The 22,276-nt window shown below is 35.1% G+C and overlaps 1 protein-coding gene across 1 annotated transcript in view; it reads left to right on the plus strand.

The window, feature by feature from the left end:
• The first annotated feature begins 288 nt into the window (after positions 1-288).
• LOC133178185 (thyrotropin receptor-like) overlaps positions 289-22,276 on the plus strand; it is a 37,051-nt gene continuing 15,063 nt past the window's right edge. The window contains exons 1-2 of the mRNA XM_061312934.1: positions 289-827; positions 923-1,165. Of these exons, the coding sequence (XP_061168918.1) occupies positions 289-827; positions 923-1,165 (782 nt within the window). The remainder of the gene's footprint in view (positions 828-922; positions 1,166-22,276) is intronic.

Below are 22,276 nucleotides of genomic sequence, written 5' to 3' on the forward strand. Positions count from 1 at the left end.
GAGGTCATGTTATGTAAAGGTTCAGATGGGTATGAGGTCATGTTATGTAAAGGTTCAGATGGGTATGAGGTCACATTATGCAAAGGTTCATATGGGTATGAGGTCATGTTATGTAAAGGTTCAGATGGGTGGGTATGAGGTCACATTATGCAAAGGTTCAGATGGTTATGAGGTCATGTTATGTAACGGGGTAAAGGTAGTAAATTTAGTAGTAGTAAATTTTATTTATAGTCGGAATATATACATTTAACAAAAAACATGAGCTTTAAGGCTCTTTTACCGACTAGAATGGGTATGAGGTCATGTTATGTAAAGGTTCAGATGGGTGGGTATGAGATCACATTATGCAAAGGTTCAGATGGTTATGAGGTCATGTTATGTAATGGGGTAAAGGTTCTGATGGGTATGAGGTCATGTTATGTAAAGGTTCAGATGGGTATGAGGTCATGTTATGTAAAGGTTCAGATGGGTATGAGATCACATTATGCAAAGGTTCATATGGGTATGAGGTCACGTTATGTAAAGGTTCAGATGGGTGGGTATGAGGTCACATTATGCAAAGGTTCAGATGGTTATGAGGTCATGTTATGTAACAGGGTAAAGGTTCAGATGGGTATGAGGTCACATTATGCAAAGGTTCATATGGGTATGAGGTCACGTTATGTAAAGGTTCAGATGGGTGGGTATGAGGTCACATTATGCAAAGGTTCAGATGGTTATGAGGTCATGTTATGTAACAGGATAAAGGTTCAGATGGGTATGAGATCACATTATGCAAAGGTTCATATGGGTATGAGGTCACGTTATGTAAAGGTTCAGATGGGTGGGTATGAGGTCACATTATGCAAAGGTTCAGATGGTTATGAGGTCATAATATGTAACGGGGTAAAGGTTTAGATGGGTATGAGGTCATGTTATGTAGAGGTTCAGATGGGTATGAGGTCATGTTATGTAAAGGTTCAGATGGGTATGAGGTCACATTATGCAAAGGTTCAGATGGGCATGAGGTCACATTATGTAAAGGTTCAGATGGGTATGAGGTCATGTTATGTAAAGGTTCAGATGGGTATGAGGCCACATTATGCAAAGGTTCAGATGGTTATGAGGTCACATTATGCAAAGGTTCAGATGGGTATGAGTTCACATTATGCAAAGGTTCAGATGGGTACATGTATTTCCCAACTTAGATTCTCCTTGTTTGTGTCTGTTCAACTCTCTTTATTATTTTTTAAAATTGAACCAAGGACCAATTTCATCCAAACTTACCCCTTGAGTGAAGGCACATTCAAATTTGTTTAAATATAAGGCCAGTTAATGGGAGAGGGATAAGAATTATTTAAGTCATATTCCAAAAAATAGATGGGCCAGAAAAGGTGAAAGTTAATTAATAAGGATGTTTTTTTTCTCAAGAACAACAAAAATAGAAATAGTCAAATAATTTGCAAATTATCCCATAAAGTGCTGATTCAAGTTTCTTCAAATCATGCCACCCTCTAAACAGGCATCAGTGGGGAAGGGGGAGGAAGTTTTTTTTTGGTCACTCGAGTCACCCAGCTGACCCAGCATTGTGCATCACAGTTTAACATTTGAACATTTTCACTTCTCTATTGGAACCGCTGAACCAATGTCTGATAGCATCTATGGGTGAAGGGGAATAAAACTTGTGATTTCATAGACCTTGCCCCCTCCCCCAGGGCCTGAGGGTTCGGGCTAAAAGCAGTAAAATTAATGCAATCTTTAAAGATCTTCTTTACTCCTGGACATCAAGCAGTGAAACTGCTGGCATGGTTATAATAAGCACTGAGCCCTCTTTTTGTTAAACTGTGAAAGTCATGGCCCCAGGGTAAGGGGTTCTGGAGTTTGGGCAGGGCTCTTTTGATCATATAGTGAAAATGCATTAATTCTTTTCAAAATTTTCTTGTTTGCTGTTGAGTGTTTTGCAAAAGAAATAAGTGCATAATTATGATGAGAAAGATTCTTTCAAAATTGTGAAATCCATGACCCCTGGATGAAGGGTTCTGATGTTAGGATGGGACTCTATTACATGTACATGTATGATCAAGTATGGGGATATTTAATCTACTGCAAAGGGGCTCAGACACGGATTTAAAGTTAACATTTTCTCAAATTTTCTGTAATATCATGACTTATATGTTGCTAGAGCATTTCACATGGAAAAATGTAATTTAAACATTCTCAAAAACTTCTTTTATCTGGAAATTATTAAAACTACGAATTTCGGGACGTGTTTGATTGACACAAACCATTTCATGAAGTAAAATATATCCTTAATACTTAAGAAAAGTAGAAATTTTGTTGTGTATTAATGAAAAATATAAAAACTATAATCCAGGAAATACAGAGTAGAAATTTGAGATAGCCAAATCAAATTCACTCTTATTGACAGTCCGTGCTCAGTGATTTGTGCAAAGTTTAACAAATTGAACCAACCCAGTAAAATGCAAACATTAACAATGAGCTCGTGTCCTGTTTACAAAAACAGATGTTTTACGTTTTTTCAAAGGCCAATATGGGGATCAGCTGGGTGTAGCATTGTGTTTTATGCTATAATTGCTCTATTGTCTGTTAATTTTGGTGATACTGGTAGACTGTACATAGCACTGGCACGCACAAGCAAGTGTCTGACTTGTTACTGATTACCAGACTAACTATTTTGATGATCCCTGATCACCTTCTTCTCTTGTTTTCAATTTTCAGTTTATTATTTATCATTTCATGGATCCTTTACAAGGTTGTATTATACTCCGGTGACCTTTAAGGCCCTTGAGCTTCTTGTTATACGAATCTTTTAAAAATGTTTTTTCTAGGCCAAAGTAGGGATTTTGTTCAATGATTCATTTGTCAAGAATGTGAGCGCTGTGACCGATGGACCTCTTTACCTTCCAAATGGCGGGAAAAAATAAACTTTACAAGGTGTCATCAAAATTCAAAAAAATGATTAATTTTTAGGAATTTTGAAGTGCTGCACTCCACATTTTGCCAACATACACGTTCAGTAGGTTTAAAAAAAAAAGAATGCAAGGCCAACTTACTCCGATATGGACACATAAAACACATTTTTTAGCTCACCTCGACGAAGTTGAGATGAGCGCATGTAATATTACCCTTGTTGTTGGTGTCCTGGTTAAAGTTTAAGAAACAAATCGATTTCCAAAGTAATTTCAACCCCTAAAATGACTTAATCTCATGATGTGCAACTTGTAGGAATGTAAACCTCCAGACATGCCAGGCGCGGATCCAGGAATATTTCCAGGAGGAGGAGGGGGGGGGGTTTCAACCCCAGATCCCCCATCAAAAAAAAATTTCCAACCCAAAATTTTTTTGACAAGCACAAAAAAGTCAATTACATTTCCCAAACGTGAAAAACACCTATTTCGTGGTAGTGATGATGTGGGTCCACGTTTTCTAGGGGGAATCCAAAGTTATTTGCTTCTGTATATACGCAAATTCCAGGGGGTCCGGATCCCCCCCCCCTCTAGGTCCGCGCATGCATGCTTTGGATGCCTATATGTATTTTTTCGACGATGAAACATGTTGAAGTTTATTTTCAAGTGCCTCACCCTGACCAACGAATGTATGCATTTATGATGCATCTTGTAATGCATACTTAAACCTGTTTGCCTATGCCTATGACTTATTCTATCTGAATAATTGAACAGCTAATTTTAAATTTGTTTTTTTAAGCCAACCTATTCCCAAATTACTATAAACCCTATACCCAGATCAAACTTCCATGGATTTTTCACCTTAGGGACCTGCACTGCCAGATCATTATTTGCAGTCATTCTACAAAAACATGACCAATTAAGAATTTTTTTATGTCGCTTGCAAATTTACCGTTGTAATATCTTAATTATAAATTTAAAGGTCGATTTCAACTATAAAACTTAAAATACACACATGGTTTTGTAAATATTCACCGATATATATGCAGTTCAAGTTTTGATATGAACATAATGTAATGTTGAAAAACGTATTCCACTGCAAATCTTAATGTCGCTTCATTTATATACAAATTTCAAGATGACATTTTCAGCCGTAAAATCGTTCCGAATAGAGTGCAATGAATGTTAAAAAATGTTTTTTATCCTATATAAAAAGAAATCAAACCACTTCTCGCAAAGAAATGCATAGATCTCCTTTCATGCTAATTTATAAGCATGTCGCTTAAAATCGATTAACTTCCGTAACGACTTTGTTTTAAATTTCACGCATAGAATGCAGATTTCAAAAAGAACTGAAACTTATCTGAAAGTGACCACGGAACCTTATATTATCGATTCTAGTTGCGAGTCAGCTATTTTACATGATTATATTTTCGACATAACAAAATGAATTAGACAAAAACAGTTGTCTCTCTTTTTTTAACTTTCGTAACGGTAATTCAGGAAAGTTTTTGCATTTAATGTATAAAATGTTTGATTATTTGGGAGCGAAATGCTTCATACTTTTGTTTAGTATTCTAAAACAAACTTTGATTTTAACTATTGAAGAGAATGTTAACTTTTATTGCTGGGAATTAACTTCCGTAACGATTAACTTCCTTAACGATATTTTCCCCGAAAATTTAATTTAAATTCGGATTCATGCGAGACTTCATGAATCATACCTTAGTGTTCTTTACTGAACATCAGAAACGAAAAATTGGTCAAATTCAGCTTTATTTAAAAAATGATAAGGCTTGATCAAGCATTAACTTCCGTAACATTACTTTAAAATCAATGGTATCTTGAAATTGTTGTAAATAGTTAATGATACCAGATTTGTGAACAATTCTTTGTTTTCAAGTTCACTGATAGGTCCTTTAGAGAATTATGATGTTCATTTTGCTATTTGAAACAATTATTTTTTTCATGTTTTTTTTACTCTGAATTGGTCCATTTATCGTAGAATGACTGTTAAATGGTGTCGGAGAGGCTTTACCTTCTCGCTTCGTAATCTGTAAATTTGTATAATCTGTATAAATTTGAAATCCTTTTCTACAATGACTATAAATATCAAAGATGGTTAACTAAATGAAGACATTTTGATATTCCCTCCCTTTCACACACTCTTGACGCAGTAAAACTTGATTTTCAATCAGTAGGCCTTGATGAAGAACTTAACTGCCAACCAAATTTATATTCCCTTGTTATTTGTATGTGCGTCCACAATTACTCACTAATCGAATCTTTATCCAACATCGTAAAGCCATGATAACTGAGTAGCTTCCTTGATTCATGAGATGGAATTGGGATGACCTTTTATTTTACAGCATACCAAAATAATTGCCTCCAAGTACTATATATAATTTGTTTGGAGTTCAATTAAGATTTTCTTTACTTTGCAACATGAGTGCATGTCCATTAAAAGTTGCACATATAATAAGGAAGTACTTGCACATATACATGTACCTCATAAGCGTCGGAACCGGGGGGGGGGGGCTAGGGGGGCTTAGCCCTTTTTTCCAAAGATATATATAATATAGGTATTGAAAATCGGGGTGTAGTTCCTAAAGTTTTTTTTCTTTTTTGCTTCTCAGGCTTTTTTTTTCAGGTTTGAATTTTTTTCCTCTTCAATCAGCCCTCCCCCACTTTCAATTTGCTTCCGACGCCTGTGTACCGGAGTATTGTTAATGTGGTCTGGAAGTTAATCAGAGGCGCTTGTGACCAAGTCGACTCTATTTGACTCGATTTTTTTTTTCTAATACTTATGAATAGACACAAAGAGAGGTTTTGGTTGAATTGATAGCTTTCATATAAATGTACGTTAAAAACGTTACTTTACATAATGCAATTTAAACAACGACTGAGACGTTAAAAAATTACAACCATGTAGTTCAGACTTGAAAAACTTGTTAAGAAAGAGAAGTCGTATTGATATTTCTCTCTCTCTTTCTCTCTCTCTGATCACCTGAGAAATAGGGTCTTGTGAGCTTTACTGAACAACAGTTATCCCGCTTCTGTCTATCCGTCTCTCTGTCCGTCCCAAAACTTTACAAATGTTCGACCTTTTCTCTAGAACAAAGAGACCAGTCTCAAGCAGACTTAACACCGAGAATCCATGGGCAGAGGATTTGATCATCCGAAATTGGTTAAATGTACCTGGCTATGCCCTGTTTCAGTGGGAGATAATGAAGAAAATGCAAATATATACAGTGTGGGGTCATTTAAATACAAGATGTGTTTGTGAAACACTGATGCCCCTTTATGGCAACTTATAGCAAAGGCTAAACTTTCTCAAAAGCAAATCAAATATATTGCTACCCAAAGTAAGGTCTCGTCTCGAGAAATATACCTGTGAAATATGAAAGCCCTAGCAGCAACCATTGAATAGATATGGAAAAGGTTAAAGTTTTTCAAAAGTAAGTCATACATCAAGGTCAAGGTCAAATGGTCAAAATTAAGGGTGCCCAAGGAAAGGTTTTCTCACAAGAAATACACATGTGAAATATGAAAGCCGTAGTACAAATCGTTTAAAAGTTATGGCTAAGGTTAAAGTTTTTCAAAAGTAGGTCAAACTCCAAGGTCAAGGTTAATGGATTACAATTATTTGTATCCAAAGGATGGTCTTGTCACAAGAAATGGACATGTTAAATTTGAAAGCTGTAGCACCAACTGTTAAGGTTATGGCCAAGGTTAAAGTTTTCCAAAAGTAGGTTAAACTCAAAGGTCAAGGTCAAAGAGTCAAAGTTGTTGGTATCCAAAGGAAGGTCTTGTCCCAAGGATTACATATATGAAGAAAGAAAGCTGTAGCACAAACCGTTCAAAAGTTATGGCCAAGGTTAAAGTTTTTGCAAAACTGGGTCAAACTCCAAGGTCAAGGTCAAAAGGTCAAATATGATGGTACCCAAAGAAAGGTCTTGTCACAAGGAATACACATGTGACATATGAAAGCCATAGCTTCAACCAATAAAAAGTTATGGGCAATGTTAAAGTTTTTGCGGACAAACAGACAGACAGACAGACGGACGGACGGACAGGGCAAAAACTATATACCCCCGAATCTTCGATACGGGGGCATAAAAACTTTTTCTGAAGAACCATTGGACCAGAAAAGACGACACATGTAAAAGCTTTCAGATATAGCATAGATTCATGATTCCCGGGATAGGGTGGGGCCACATTAGGGGATTGAAATTTTACATGGAAACATGTAGGGATTTATAAAAAAAATCTTCTCAAGAAAAGCAGGTTCATGATTAGTAATATTAATGTAAAATCATTCTCAGATTTAAATTTGTTTAAATCATGGTCCCTGGATGTAGGTTGGAACCCCAGTATGAGTTCATAGTTTTACTGAGGAAATATTCTTTGCGAGAACAACAGAACATCGTTAACCATATTAATTTGTCTAAAGTTGTGTTTGCAGATTCAAACTTGTTCAAAGTGAGGTGGGGGTGGGGGGTCGAAATTTTACATGCGAATACAAGAATATGTATTAAAAATCTTCTAAATACCACTGGACCATGATGCCATATTATTGATATTCAAAATTCCAATGTAGTATAGACTCATATTTGTTTAAGATCTTGGTTCCTGGGACCAGTACCGGGCTAAAATAGGGATTCAAATTATACGGGAATTAAAATTATATATATATATATATATATATATATATATATATATATATATATATATATATATATATATATATATATATATATATATATATATATATATATATATATATATATACAAAGCACTAAAAATGACCAACGACACGAACAATAATAATTGTATATATATATATATATATATATATATATATATATATATATATATATATATATATATATATATATATATATATATATATATATATATATATATCATATTTTGGCAACACTTACCGGGTGTATATTGATATGCAAGCATTCCCAAGTTGTGTGAATTCATATTTTTTTTTTTTCAAATTATGAACCCCGAAGTTAGAGTAGGGCTAAAATTGGTGAATTTTACGTAATGAATGTATGCAGAAAAGAAAATCTTTAAAAAATCTTCTTCAAAAGAGCAAGGTGTGAATTCAGGTTCCGTTAATTCATGACCCGTTTGAGACTTGGGCCAGATATGGGTCAAAATTTTTGATAGGAATAGAATATAGAGATGGAAAATCGCCTTCTCAGGAAACACCAGAATCGGGGTGACTATGGTGAGTGTTGTGGCCCATAGGTAGCTCTGTTGCTCTTATTGCAGCCAGAAGGACCGAGTTGCTCTATGCATATTAGTTTGTGGGAAGACTTTAATTAAAATTTAAGTATACCTTTATTAAAAATGTATACGCTTATCAGATTTTTTTCTCCAATTTTTTTCATATAAAATTTATGTACAATATATAAATTTGCTAACATCACTTACATATGTAAAACATATGTGTTTTTTTTAATTCAATATGCAAGTTTGATTAACACATGCGACTGACGTTCAAAATGACAGCTCCCGTTTTTGTAGAATATATTAAAAAAAAATTAAAAAAGCGAAAAAACATGTAACCCATGCACACCTGCAGCTGTATTTCATGTTAAAAATGACAGCTCCCGTTTTTATAGGATATTAAAAAACACGTACCTCATGCAGCTGTATTTCATATTAAATCAAATTTATGTTTTAACAATACGTGATAACCACCTGATTCTCATCTTCATTTTTACATGCTCTTAAGGGTAGATGACACAAACAAAAAAATGAATGCCCGGATTTTCGGACCTATTTGGGTTGTACATGATGCAAATATTAAATTTGTAAAATATACTGAAACGCAAAAGAAACGCAACATCCTATTTTAGAGGGGGAAATTATATAAAGGATATAATTTTTTATCTAAAAAGTACGGATATCTTCAACTTTGTAAGTATCGATAATTTAACGGTTGAATGATTTTCATGCCATAACCGGAAGTTAAGTTTGAGCCCGCTTAACAGAAATCAAAAATTGCATGTTTAACAAAACATTTGACAAAAATATGCAGTTTTAAGGGTTTGTATCTGTTTATCATAAATAATGCAGCAATATTCCGCAAAATAAATTCTTCTTTCGTTTCCGGAAGAGATGCCAAGGCACGACAACACGCCTCAACAGGCTCATACATATTATTGCTAGCGCTCTCGAGCGCTAGCAACTACGTTAGTCTATAGTTCTGAAATACGCATGCTCGACTTCACGGTCGGGGATTCTGGGAAAACTACTGTAGATAGACTGTACGATAACAATATCGTTTTGTCATATAAAAATAGAAATGATCCGAATTTCAGGCCTTTCCTGTCTGATATGCGCGATATACATTTCGTAGGTTAGAGACAGACAATACCAGTCTAGATCCGGATTCTGAATATTTTTTATTTTATTGTCTAACCTACACATAAAGGTACAAGAAAAAAATTGGCCATATAATGCCAAGATTCTAGACATCTAGCTTTCCTTACAGTTTTACCACCTTAGTGGATAATTCCGGGAAGCTCGGAAAAAACAACAACAACAAAAATCTTTTTCAGAGTATGTCGGAAAGGCATGTCAATTTAGTGTTTATCATCTGAAAATACATATGATCTTGAAGTTTCGTGTTTTGTTGTCTAACCTGCACGTAAATGAACAAAAAGTAACAGTAACTCGGGTCTTATAAAACCAAGACTGTTATTTCTAAAGTTGTAATGAATACATAGCTTTTCTTATCTACCTTCATGGATCTTTCCGGCAAGCTCGGAAAACCGCGGCAACCTCGTGTAACGGGAGAGGAGAAAAATGCAGCGGACCATACCGGGATTCGAATCCGGGCCCCCTGAATCTCCAGTCAGGTGCTCTACCAACTGAGCTATCTGGCCACCGGCGATCGATCCCGTCTGACCGCCACATTCCTCCCTCCTTAAAGAACTTCGGCCCCCCGAAGATAACAACCCAGGCTCTTCCCTGGCAGGTCTTTCACCTGTCACTTCCAGGGCATGGCACGGCACCAAATGTAACGGGAGAGGAGAAAAATGCAGCGGACCAGACCGGGATTCGAACCCGAGCCCCCTGAATCTCCAGTCAGGTGCTCTACCAACTGAGCTATCTGGCCACCGGCGATCGATCCCGTCTGACCGCCACACTCGGATATGTTTTCCGAGGTTGTCGGAAAGGCCCGAAGGTGCTCATTGGTTCTACTGACCTTTTATTTTTCACCTCGAAATTGAAATTACAGTAAAATACAGAATGCTTAGAGCACAGTTAGGAGTTATGCCATTGCCGACGTGAAGCACACTCTTGGATTCACCATTCTGAAATGTGACACAACCCCCCAACCCCCAAACTCAACCCCCAGTGCACCAATCTGCCTTCCTATTAATAATTAATCGATTCAGCAAATTTAACAAATGGTTCAGATATCTTTTTCTGTATTATATTATGCTACAGCGCTAGCTCACCAATCTTTTTAAAAGATAAGCTTGTTACCATGAATGATAGTCCGTGGACCGGAAGTCCAAGTGTTACTATACTGCGCTAGGTTAGAGAAAATTCGACTTCGTCATCTGAAAAACGGACATTTAAAAATGGCAAAGAATATTTTTTTTCGCTCAGATCTCGAGATGGATGAACCTATTGCATCGTGGAAATCAAGCTGCAATTGTTGTGCATGGCAGTCTTCCACGCTATAATTGAATGGATGAGAAGGGGGGTGTTTTAACAGTCATGTGTTACTTTCTAAAGTTAAAAGATAATCATTTAACATTGTTATCAAATCTCTGATGTTTTTAAATCGAATTTAACTCAACTGTAATCAGTTTTGAAAATCATTAGTTAAAAGGTTCAAATATTTGTAGATTACTGCTTGTTGCGTTTCTTTTGCGTTTCAGTATATAAAGAAATTGTAAACTTTCTATGATGTTCACTTAAACATATTGGCTTTAGTCGTGTTATTTTCATGAATTTGAAGAAAATCTGAATCATCCTTAATTTCAGAAAAAAGTTGCTTCAGAGAAACCGTTCGAACTGATATTCCGGAAAGCTCGAGCTATCGCTCGGCTGTCCCCGTAAATCTCGGAAAATGGGGACGAAGATTTGCAACGATGACATAACTTGTCTTAAAACGCTATATAAAACTGAAGCAGTTTTACTTAGTGTATGTTCCCCAGGCAACAAATGATGGCAGCAATCACATTTATGAAAATGATGTGTTAAGTACATTTTGCCTACAGATAATAACAAATATAACACTCGTTTATTTAATAATTATAGTATGAGTAGCACAGACCGATCACTTAAGCAGACAGTTAGTCCAGAAGAAATTCGATTGATTTTAGCATTTTTATGCTTTAATAGTAGAATGACAAGAGAACATGAATATTTACACACGAATTAATGCGACTTAGATATGTACTTCTGTTTTTCTTTAGACATAGAACTGGTAAATCGGTATTTACCGAATACTGAGGCATTGAGCCTTTATCGAAGGATTTTATTTGTCTGTAATGATAAATGAAACCTCTTTTCGCTGGCAAATCAAAGGACTGTATAGAAGAAACTGATTAAGAACTGTTCTACTTGATAACCTGGTAAAAATTGAACGACGTGGGGTCATTTTTGTTTTAAGCTCCCGGCGCGACTTAAATTAAATCTGACATTGAAATCCGGGAGTAGTGTTGGTATGAAATTGCCCACGGGATCGTAAAGTACTGTATTGATAAATGAGGTTATCCCCTGTGGCCAAGGCATTCAAGGACCAAATATTCACGAATCCCCCAGATATGTCAAAATTCAAATTGCCATATAATGCCTTGATCTCTTCCTTTGGTCCGCATGGGTAAGGTCCGAGGAGTTTAGGGTGGCCAACCAATATATTGTGAGCAACAAACACCTCCTAGAGAAATCATTATTTTATTAAGTCACCAAGTAGCAAAATACGAAATGTTCCGCCTGTCTTATCTGTGATGTGACGTTTTAGAGCTTCTTGCAACGATATCGGACGTAGCACTACTTCAGTCATTTGTTCTCTAACGCAGTGCGTCACTTCATATACTGACGAAGAATTGGCGACTATCATTTCCAATTAAGATATGCAAACAGGAAGGATACTGTCAACTGTTTGAGTGTAATTTGCATACAAACAATCTGGAGGGGTGAATCTAATGATCCCAAACTGGATGTAATCGCAAAGAGTGATTAATCATTGAGATGAGATTTTAACTTGTAAACCATTTCTGTTCCGGTTTTCGTTTCAAGCCGAAAACCGCGAAGTCTTCAGATTTTTAAAGACGTCTTTTAAAAACAAATGCCATGACGATGTTCGGAGTTATTTTTCATTTCTTCCCCTTATTATTTACTGCTGTTATTCAATTAAATGTGGGTGTTCTAGGCGAGTTCACTGACTGTCAGAATTTGTGTTTGTGCGATGGAACAAAGGTCATTTGTGAAAACGCCACTTTGGAAACGGTACCGGAATTCCTCCATAGAAATTTGACGTCACTGTAAGTATTTATATACCTATATGTATTTTTTTTCAATTAATTCGTTAATTGACAATATATTTTTTACATAATGGTATTGAATTCCATCATTGTAGCAGACCTTCAAAATATCTGCTAAAAGAACCTGCTCAATACCTTTACATGTATCGTTTTAAATAACTAAAGTATAATGCTTACAAAGAATCAAATTACTTTTAAGTGCTGAATATAATGAATACCTGTATATTTTTACCAGCGAAAAGTTAAGCATTTTCATACCAAGGTTACTTCATATCATTTGTCAATTTTGTTTGAATACTGATAACCAGAGTTAACCTTTAGTATGAACAGTTTGAATGAATCTGTTTCACTAAAACCAGCATTTTAGATAATTTCATAACGGCAATAAAGAACCTTTTTCCCTCAAATACGCAGTGACTGCAATATAAATTTATCATAAAACGAGTATTCATTTTTGTGTTGTTTTACAAATCCTAACCGAATCGTCAAATTGTCTTTTTTACCAAGCCACTCTAACTATACAATTTCATCTGAAGAGGTCGTGTCAGTAATCTCACCCAGTTAATGCCCAACTCTTACCAAATAATTAATACGTTATCACTTGGAACTTGGTCAATTTTTAAAATTTGAAGTCTAAACAAAATACACCATCAGGAACGTGACCAGATTTCCGGACAGGGGGCTCCTAGAATGCCTTGATTTTGTTTTTATGAATGAGTACCGTTTTTTTTAAAAGGTTCTGATAATCATTCTGGAAATCATTTTTGCGAAAATCTAGCAGCCTTTAAACAGATGAATGATGAATTTATTTTGTTATAAAAAAATATTTTTGAGATCTTTTTATCAAGGGGAATGCAATCGCACCCAACGCACCCTTCCTTCTGACGGCCTTGACCATATAAGATTATATTTTATCACAGATAAAACGAATTCCGAACTGCGTTCTTTTTTTATATTAACCAATGGGATTCGCAATAGTTGCTTTTTTATTGATACATAAGGTACATGGCTTCCGAAACACAAGCAAAGCAACAAAGAGAACTGCTTCTATATCTGGTATTTATAATCAACTAATTGTCCCTATTTTACCTGACAGCTGGGCCCATTATTTGATGTGACTGAACCAATGATTCTTAGGGAAGCTCTAAACATTAATGAAAAAAAATATTTTTTGGACTTTGAGAAAATTGTCAAATAAAGGTGTACATATTTGAATTTATGAAGTCTATTTTCAACATATAGAAGACACGATTGCGAACGCACCACCATAAAAAAAAAATAATATTTACCTTTTCAGGACTTCTTTATGGTGAATTTGAGGTATAATTATGTTATCATAGTTAAAAGTAAGGCAATTAAATGTCAAAACTGATTGATGAATGCAATGTTTAATGAAGCGTAACGATTTCATAGAAATGCAAGAAAATCGTGCTCATATTTTATGGAGGAATAAAATTTCTAATTTCTGCCTTTAATTGTGTTTTTTAAGTTATTCAGAAAAAATAAGATACCCTTTGTGATATTTGGCACATATGTATATAAAGCAATGTTATGGGATTTCTTATGAAGATTTAATAAATCTTCATAAGAAATCCCATAACATTGCTTTATATGTGACTGAATGGAAATATGTACAAATATAAAATCAGTGGAAAAATTGTATGTGACAGTAATCTAACAACAAAGCTTTATGATATACGTGATGACTTTAACTTATCAATCGTCAACTTCTTCCCTTACTTATGCAGCAATATACCCTTATCACCTGCATATGGGGTGTATATCTCTCAGTTGATTCGATACACAAGAGCATGCTCTACGTATGAACAATTTCTAAAACGAGGTAAGTTATTGACAAACAAGTTGATGAAACAAGAATATCAACAGTCTCGTTTAAAGTCATCATTTCGAAAGTTCTATGGTCGATACAATAACCTTGTCAGCAAATACAATCTACCATTAAGTCAAATGCTGACTGACGTTTTTCATACTACTTGTTAGGCCGTTATTTACACACTGAATTGCCGATGGGTTATCCTGTTATTTTCCGATCATGACAAAGAGCACAAGGCGGGTGTGACCGGTCGGCAGGGGATGTTCACTCCTCCATGGCACCTGATCCCACCTCTGATGTTTTTGGAGGTCCGTGTTTGCTCGGATCAGCTACCGATTTGTATTATTTTAATGGACTTTGAGCTTGAATACTGTTCGTTATCTCCATATTTCATAATGAAGAATACTTTAATCAATTACAAGTTGAGCCATTAAATGTATTACAACGAAGAGCTGATCCCTCTAACTGCATAAAACTTCATGTACTTTACAATGCTGGAACTCTTTTAGTGTGTAGAGCTTCATTAACAAATATTCTGACAATTTTCTTACATCATATTGTTTTCGAAGTCAAAGTTGTCTGAACTGCGAAATTGCAAAATTTAATGTTTTTAAAATATTCCAACTATAAGGAAATCCGTATACCGCCAAAGATATTATACGAGTTGGATCTGATATTTGTTAAAAGACGCTATTACTCTCTAGGCTGACAATGTTTTTCGAAGAGTGAAAAGTTTCAGTGCTACCTGTTTCCCTCAACTACATGCAATATTTATGTAAAAGTCCCTGCTGTTATGTGCTATTGCTAATACCGACATCTAGAATTTGACTATTGCAGAGTTAGCCATTATCAGTCAAAAATTAAACTTAGGCACAAATTCGTTTAAAAAGGCAAATTGAAGATACGCTGATGCTTTAAATTCAATTTACAAAATTTTACTAAGAAGCAATAGCTTAAAGGTAAATCTTATTCGTTAACAAGGAAGAGAATTTATCGGTATTTCAAATTCAAATTCCAACGAAGCTAATAAGTGTATCTTTTTCGTTTTCACACACACAGACACAAATCCACTTTTAGTATTATGATCTTTTTACTGGATTTCTCATATCAAAGAGAATTTCTGAGAGCTTTAATATCGGTACAGTTATAAAAAGAATTTTGAATTGTATTGGGTGTGAGTAATTTCAAAATGTTGTTTAAGAATTTAAAAAAATATACTTCCATGGTTCCAATAATTGTTTGGAACACAACAATATCTTAAGAATAGTCATATTTATAGTACTGCAGAATAAAACAGAATAATTTCTGAATGGGAAAAAACCCATACCAAGAGGATTTATCCCCTTCATTAGAAAAGAAACAAAGAAATAAAAATAAATTATCAAAGTGGAGTAAAATATTTCCAAAAGAATTTTCCCGGACCTTCACGAAGAGGGGTACGTAAAATGTTTCCGGAGGATCGAATTTTCCGGGGCGCTCAGGAAGGAATTTTCCTAGTGCATGTGAAACAGTCAAAGACACCCTCATATAATGGAAATTCAGATTAGTTAAACTCGTGGTCCCGAGGAAAGCTATATGAGGAAAGACAAAGTACTGTCGAATTTTAACTTTGTAATATATGGGGGAAATCCCTAAACAGCCCCCCCCCCCCCCCCCGAGACAGCAAGCGGGAAGGGTACAAGATTCAAATTAATAAACAAGCATAATTTTGTAATGTAAATTCAAGATTGTTAAAAGCGAGAATGAGACGACATCGTAATGCCTTAAGTTTTACACTGTAGCACAGGCCTTTGGATCGCTTAAATCCGACTTAAAACAAATTGGGGTGTATAAAAAAGATATTTTTTAACACCTTAATCTTTTAAAGAGATCTAAGGGCCTGTGCACTGTGGTATACGGAAGAAAACATCATTTTTCTAAGCACAAAGCTTTATACCAATGCTTTATTTTTAAACATGCTTGTTTATATAGTGTAATTTTTTTTTCTAACAATAGTCGCGATGACAGGGCATGATAGGGCATAATAATGATGTCATTTTTATTAGTAAATTAAATACAGGAGAGAAAAAAAATATGTACATGTATATCAATAAGCGGTCCCTGACACATCGGGTTGGATTAGGTTACGCAAGGACTGTTATGTTAAATACAAGGAAGGGGGAAAACCGGGGCTCTATTGCATGTCTCTGAATAAGTTGCTGTATGATACTCAGGTGACTGTTTTATCCCACGGGCCCCGTTATTTAGAACAAATGGTTTCCCGTCTGGACTTTGTTATGCAGAGTGTGGATCTTTTATCTCTCATTTGTCGCAAAATATCGGGTCAGTCGAGAATGGACCAGAAATAATGTGCCAAACTTTAATTTACTTTAGACTTGACAATCTCGTTTGTATTCTTCATGTCCCATAACGGCTTTTATGTTATATCTCTAAAAGCGTTCCAAAGAATTAGTTTGGCGTCCTGTTATTCCTACTATTTGATCACGCCATAATAGCTTTCATCATTTGTGTGTTTTATGAGCTAGTCTTAAAAGACACAAGGGGACCATCATGATTAATCAGCATAACATTTCAATGGCGGTTTGTGATTTTTTTCAATAATTTTAGGAAAATTAGAATCGAATAACAATCACCATAAGTTTGTAAAGAACGCATGAAGTGACGATTTTTTATGTACAAAGTTTTGGACTTATTTTCACATCTCGTTAAAATCTCGTCCGCGAGATGCTGTCTTGATGATGAGAAAGAGACTAGCGTGATGTATTATGATGGAGAGAGTGACCAACTAATGGGACCAAGTCAAGTAGACCACCAACTCATCGCGTGATCGAGCATTCGTGTAGAATTTTTATTTCTTAAGACGTGTGAACTAACACGTATAGTTATTTTACAGATATATTTACATGTATTGATTGCCTAACCATATCTAGTGTTATTTTCCATGAAATGTTATAGTAAAATTCACATTTTGATCTTTTTTGCAAAAAAGGGTATATTGGAATACAAAAAAGGGATAAAAACTCATTCAATGATACGTCAGAATCACAACGTTTCTCTCACTATTTTAATAAACATATGAACTAATCTGACATTTTATGTACATATCAAATGTTTCCATTTTCCAATTGAAAATTAAAACGGGAACATTCTACGTGTATTTTAATGATTAAGATGGTCTGTATGAAAATTTAGCATCCCAATACCGATTGCCATATTAAAATTACCAGTAATTTATTCCATTTCAACCCTCTCCAAAAAAAAAAAAATGCACGCACACATCTCGTTCTAAGCAAAGATAGCATGAAAAAAAAAATAAAACGAAGAATTAAAAGGAAGAATTAAAAAGCACTGAATATGTCATTCATATAGCTCCAGATGTTGATGTATTGGTTCTGGTCTACCCATAATGCTCATCACACTAGGCCCTACTGTGCGGAGCATTATGGGTAGACTGGAACCAGGCTATTGTTAGATTAGATAATTGTACAATTTTATGGATGTTTTTGGTTTTTCTGAACAGCGAAGAAGGTCTGATCATCCCTCGCTGATCATAAAACTTAATGCTGACCACTCAATAAAATAAAAAAAGACGTACTCACGAGGAAATTGTCTAAGAAGAGCTCAAATACTTGTAATTAAATTCTAAAAGATGGATTAACAAGATGGCCATTTGTTCCATTAGCAAAATTTTTATTTAAAAAAGCAGTAGAGTGTCGCAGGTTATGTCTATAAATTTCTTTTTTGCTATTCTTGTGAACAATAATGAGAAAGCCATACAGAAAAACGGGGATAAAATGCCTGGAAGAAAAAATCGTGTTTACTTTGAATCGCGCATTGATGTTTTATATGTTAGTCTTCCAATTTGTTTCAATACACACAGTTTACATTAGAATAATTGCATGGGCGAAATCTCGTCTTTTTATGGCTTGACGAGAATAAAATGCAGAATTCGTAATTTGTGCTCAAGTTTGCTTCAGAGATATGTTATATATTAACAAAAATCAGAGAAATTTACTTTTAATGTGATTTTTTTTATCTGTCAAATAAAAGTAGAGCACTGGGTTACTACTATATTTTGAATACCCCGAAAATTTCAGTCAAACTTTCTCAAAACTAACCCACCCACCCCCTCCCTTTCCGCTTGTCAAAAAAGTAACAAAATAATTTTGGATGTAAATTTATTGCATATATTAATTATTTGTTAACAGAAAAACATTACCACCCCCCCCCCCCCCCAAAAAAAATATTGGTGAGATTTCGGAGATTTTACAATTTACTTTTGATGATCCAACAAATTTGCCACAAAATAGTGAATTTTTATACTTGTATTAGTAAATAATAAAAGTTTATTCGAGGACTGAGTGCATAGATCTTACAGTTAATAACTAAAATCAGATTGATCTTTTTTTTATCTTTAAAGATATTTTTTTTTCTGTTTTTACAAACGATGGATTAATATGATTATCGAAAGAGAATAAAACACAAAATTTGTACAGGTGTTTCCATATTGTTTGGAATTCATTTTGACCTAGCAACGCCGATGAATACGTCATTGTCTAGAAACAGGAGCTTGATAAAACACAATTTGATGCACATTAACTTGGACACCAAACGATGCTTAATTTAATGAAATGAAAAATAATTGTCTTTTCCATATGCTCAACAATTCAAAACCTGCTTTATTAATTACAAATCTGATAAAACGCATCTAGAATACTAGTATAATATGCTATTTCATGAAGCTACATAAAACAGTTTTTGCCTTAATATTTAGAAATTGCATTTATTTAAATAAAGGTTTCTAATTAAACAACTGTTACACTTTCCTGACTTTTCAAAGACTGTCTGATACAGTATAATGGCTGAAAGTAGCAGATATACTAGCACATTTCAAAATTTGAAGTCGATCATCTTCAGTGCAGGTGTATATGAAACTTTTGGATAGAGTGCAGGTGATATTGGAGTGGGGGAAGTTTGGGGGGGGGGGGGGGAAAGGTGAGAGGAGAGAGAAGAGAGGAGGGGAGAGGATAGTGAAACAGGAGTAAAAAGATTAGGGATAGCGGGGGAAGCGGGTGAGAGGAGGAGAAAAGGGAAGGGGTAAGTGGAAGAACAAGGAAAACGGGGGGTGGGGGTGGGGGAAGGCAGTCAGGGGCATATAGCTCTGTCCACTCCTCTCTCATCTGACACGTAAAGGCATATGACAAGCGTAGTGTACAGCAGCCCTGTCTCTCTAAAGCTTCTAATACTTGTGAATTTGAATTTAAAATCAAATTAAAACGGTGTACACCTTACACATAAAACGGTATCGGATATTAACCAGATCTTAAAGCAAAGCTAGTAAAACGTTCAGAAACACAAAAATTAACCTACGTGAAAGATGTAATGTCCTCCTACTCAAATAATTAAGAATTTAGTCAGAAACTTCTTGAAAATAAAATTTACTTTTAGAAATCTTGAACTTTCGATCGCAGAGCACATATACTATGTACATATGCCACCCCGCAAGAAATCAAAGGAATGAATCATCGTACTAGCAGAATTTCCGATGAAAAACAACGAAATGACCATTTTGATAGAAATAACGATGAAAGCGATAAAATATCTATACTAACAGAAAGTAAGGAGGGATATGCCAATCTCCTGTTTCAGATTAATCCCAGAGGAGCAATTCCACACAACAAAAGAAAACCTTGAAGTCATGTCGACATCGAAAACATTCATTATATTTTTTTGAGTAAAACTTCTAGATTTTGTTGTCTCTCGCGATAATGCCGCGGCGGGTATCGAGGAGGTCTGCTGACGATGCCTTTGGACATTGTTTCTGAAGAAATGGCATTCGTTTGATTCACTTTGTTGTTAAAGCGCGAGAAATACGACTTTTGTAAGGTTTCTTCCACTCTAAAGTGATTCCTTCATAACGAAAGACTGTGTCTGATTTATTTTTAAAAAGTAGATTAATTTGTAAGTGAAAGTGAAATGACATGTTGAAGTTTTATTGGAAGATATATGTAGGTTCTTTTATCTGCTTTGGGAAATGTTTTCTTTAAAATTCCTTTGAAATGCTTGTCTTTTACATAATTATATATAGTCAAGTTTTAATCCATATCCTTTTGATTCTCTGTCCATTTAACGTTATTCTATTGCCGCATTGCAAGAGAATTGCAAGTGGGATATTATAACCCGTCTTCCTCTTCTGTAGAGCTGTGTTCAAGTTCAAGTTCACTTTATTCACCCAAACCAATATTGGTACATGAGGTTGAGTCAACATTGATGCAGCAAAAAATGTTGATTTTAAGGTCAAAGGGTTAAAGAACAATGTCAAATTCAAAATGTCCTGGCTACTACTCAGAGATTGCCATTTTACGTGTCATTCTAATACAGTGGTCCCAGATGATAGCTTTATTATTGCACCAAAATATCATATACATGTATATATACGTGACACCTGATCGAGCGGTCAATATTTAAGAGCAAGTTGAAGCAAATTGCAAACGGAGCCAGAGTTAAAATGACTTGCAGTTAAGCGACAAAAACAACATTTAAGTTAGAACCAAATAACAACTAATGTTGAACTTTATCTGAAATAAGAACATTCAATGACGTAACAAATAAGTTCATAAAATGTTCATAAAATCGTGAATTTGGCAGGAAGTCTCACGCCAAACGATAGACTCGCCTCTCCGACATTTGTACTGGAATTCATCTAAAAATAACTAAAAACCATAAATCCTGGGATGTTTCACACAAGATGATCATTTAATGATATAAATTTGCATCTCTGCCTTGAATAGACTAAACTCTCAATTTTGTTTTCCTGATTTTTATGAATTCTTAGTCGGTTAAAAGATGCTTGCACGTAAAGCGCGTTCGGTACAAACTCGAATCTGCAACACTTGGACTCGAACTCATATTTTTTCTTTAATCATGAAAAATTTCACTTTTATTTAAATGAACTGAATGTGGACCTGATTTTTGGATTTTTTCTTCTTTTTTTCAGGTCGTTCATCGGGGCAGGTATAAAAATATTAAAGAAGAATGCCTTTGGAAAATATCCTAATATTCGTTTTCTGTAAGTAGTAGATAAAATAGTAAATATTAATTTATCATCATGCGCGTATTGCTATTGTCAAGGTCTTCATGTTCATCAATTCGCTGTCTTCACTATCATGGTCATCATATCATTTGACCTCACCATTGGCACCCTCGTCATTGTTGTCGTCATGAAAATCATCTACGGCATGGTGTCATCAAGATTAAGAAATATGGAATTTGCGTGTAAGCTTTCTTACATAGAATGAATTCAAATTTGTTTCAATCCAAGGCAGCTGAGGGAGTATGGGTGGGGTGGGGGTATTAAGGGACCACAAAAGGGGATCAAAGTTTTACATGGGATAATATGAGGAAATGCCTTTAAAAATCTCCTTCCAAATAATAGGCCATGATGAGTAATATCGATATTCAAGCGGGTCCTCAAGTAGTGCAGATTCAAAGAATCAAGCTTTATATGTTTCCCGGAATACCCAAAACGAAGTCTGTTGCTGAGAGATGTCGACTTGATTACGTATTATTGCAAGTGAAACATTTGCAGACCGGCTTACAGGCTTCATCATTCAGAAACTCTGATGAAACATATATATACGAGAGAATCTATACCCTATACATAACAGGCCACATATAATGTGCAATATCAGTTAGAGAGATCACACAAGGGAAAAATATTGAAATTGGATGCGAGAGGAAAAAAAATCATGGCAACGGGTGACATTATCCAAACTGGAGCGCAACCTTTAAAGTTTGATTTAATAAAGTAATAAAGATAAGAATCATTCATCAGAGAGAGAGAGAGAGAGAGAGAGAGAGAGAGAGAGAGAGAGAGAGAGAGTAGAATTATACTCATTTGTAAGCGCATGTTAAGTTCCCGAACAATTTGCACTCGATCACTGCATGGGAGATGAAGGTAAAAACCAGAATTCTCTGACTATACTGGTAAGAACGTAAATAAAATT

Source organism: Saccostrea echinata, unplaced genomic scaffold, assembly GCF_033153115.1.
Source record: "Saccostrea echinata isolate AGI-Se365-2 ecotype Australia unplaced genomic scaffold, CSIRO_AGI_Sech_v1 ptg000002l, whole genome shotgun sequence".
In the NCBI taxonomy this organism is placed as follows: domain Eukaryota; kingdom Metazoa; phylum Mollusca; class Bivalvia; order Ostreida; family Ostreidae; genus Saccostrea; species Saccostrea echinata.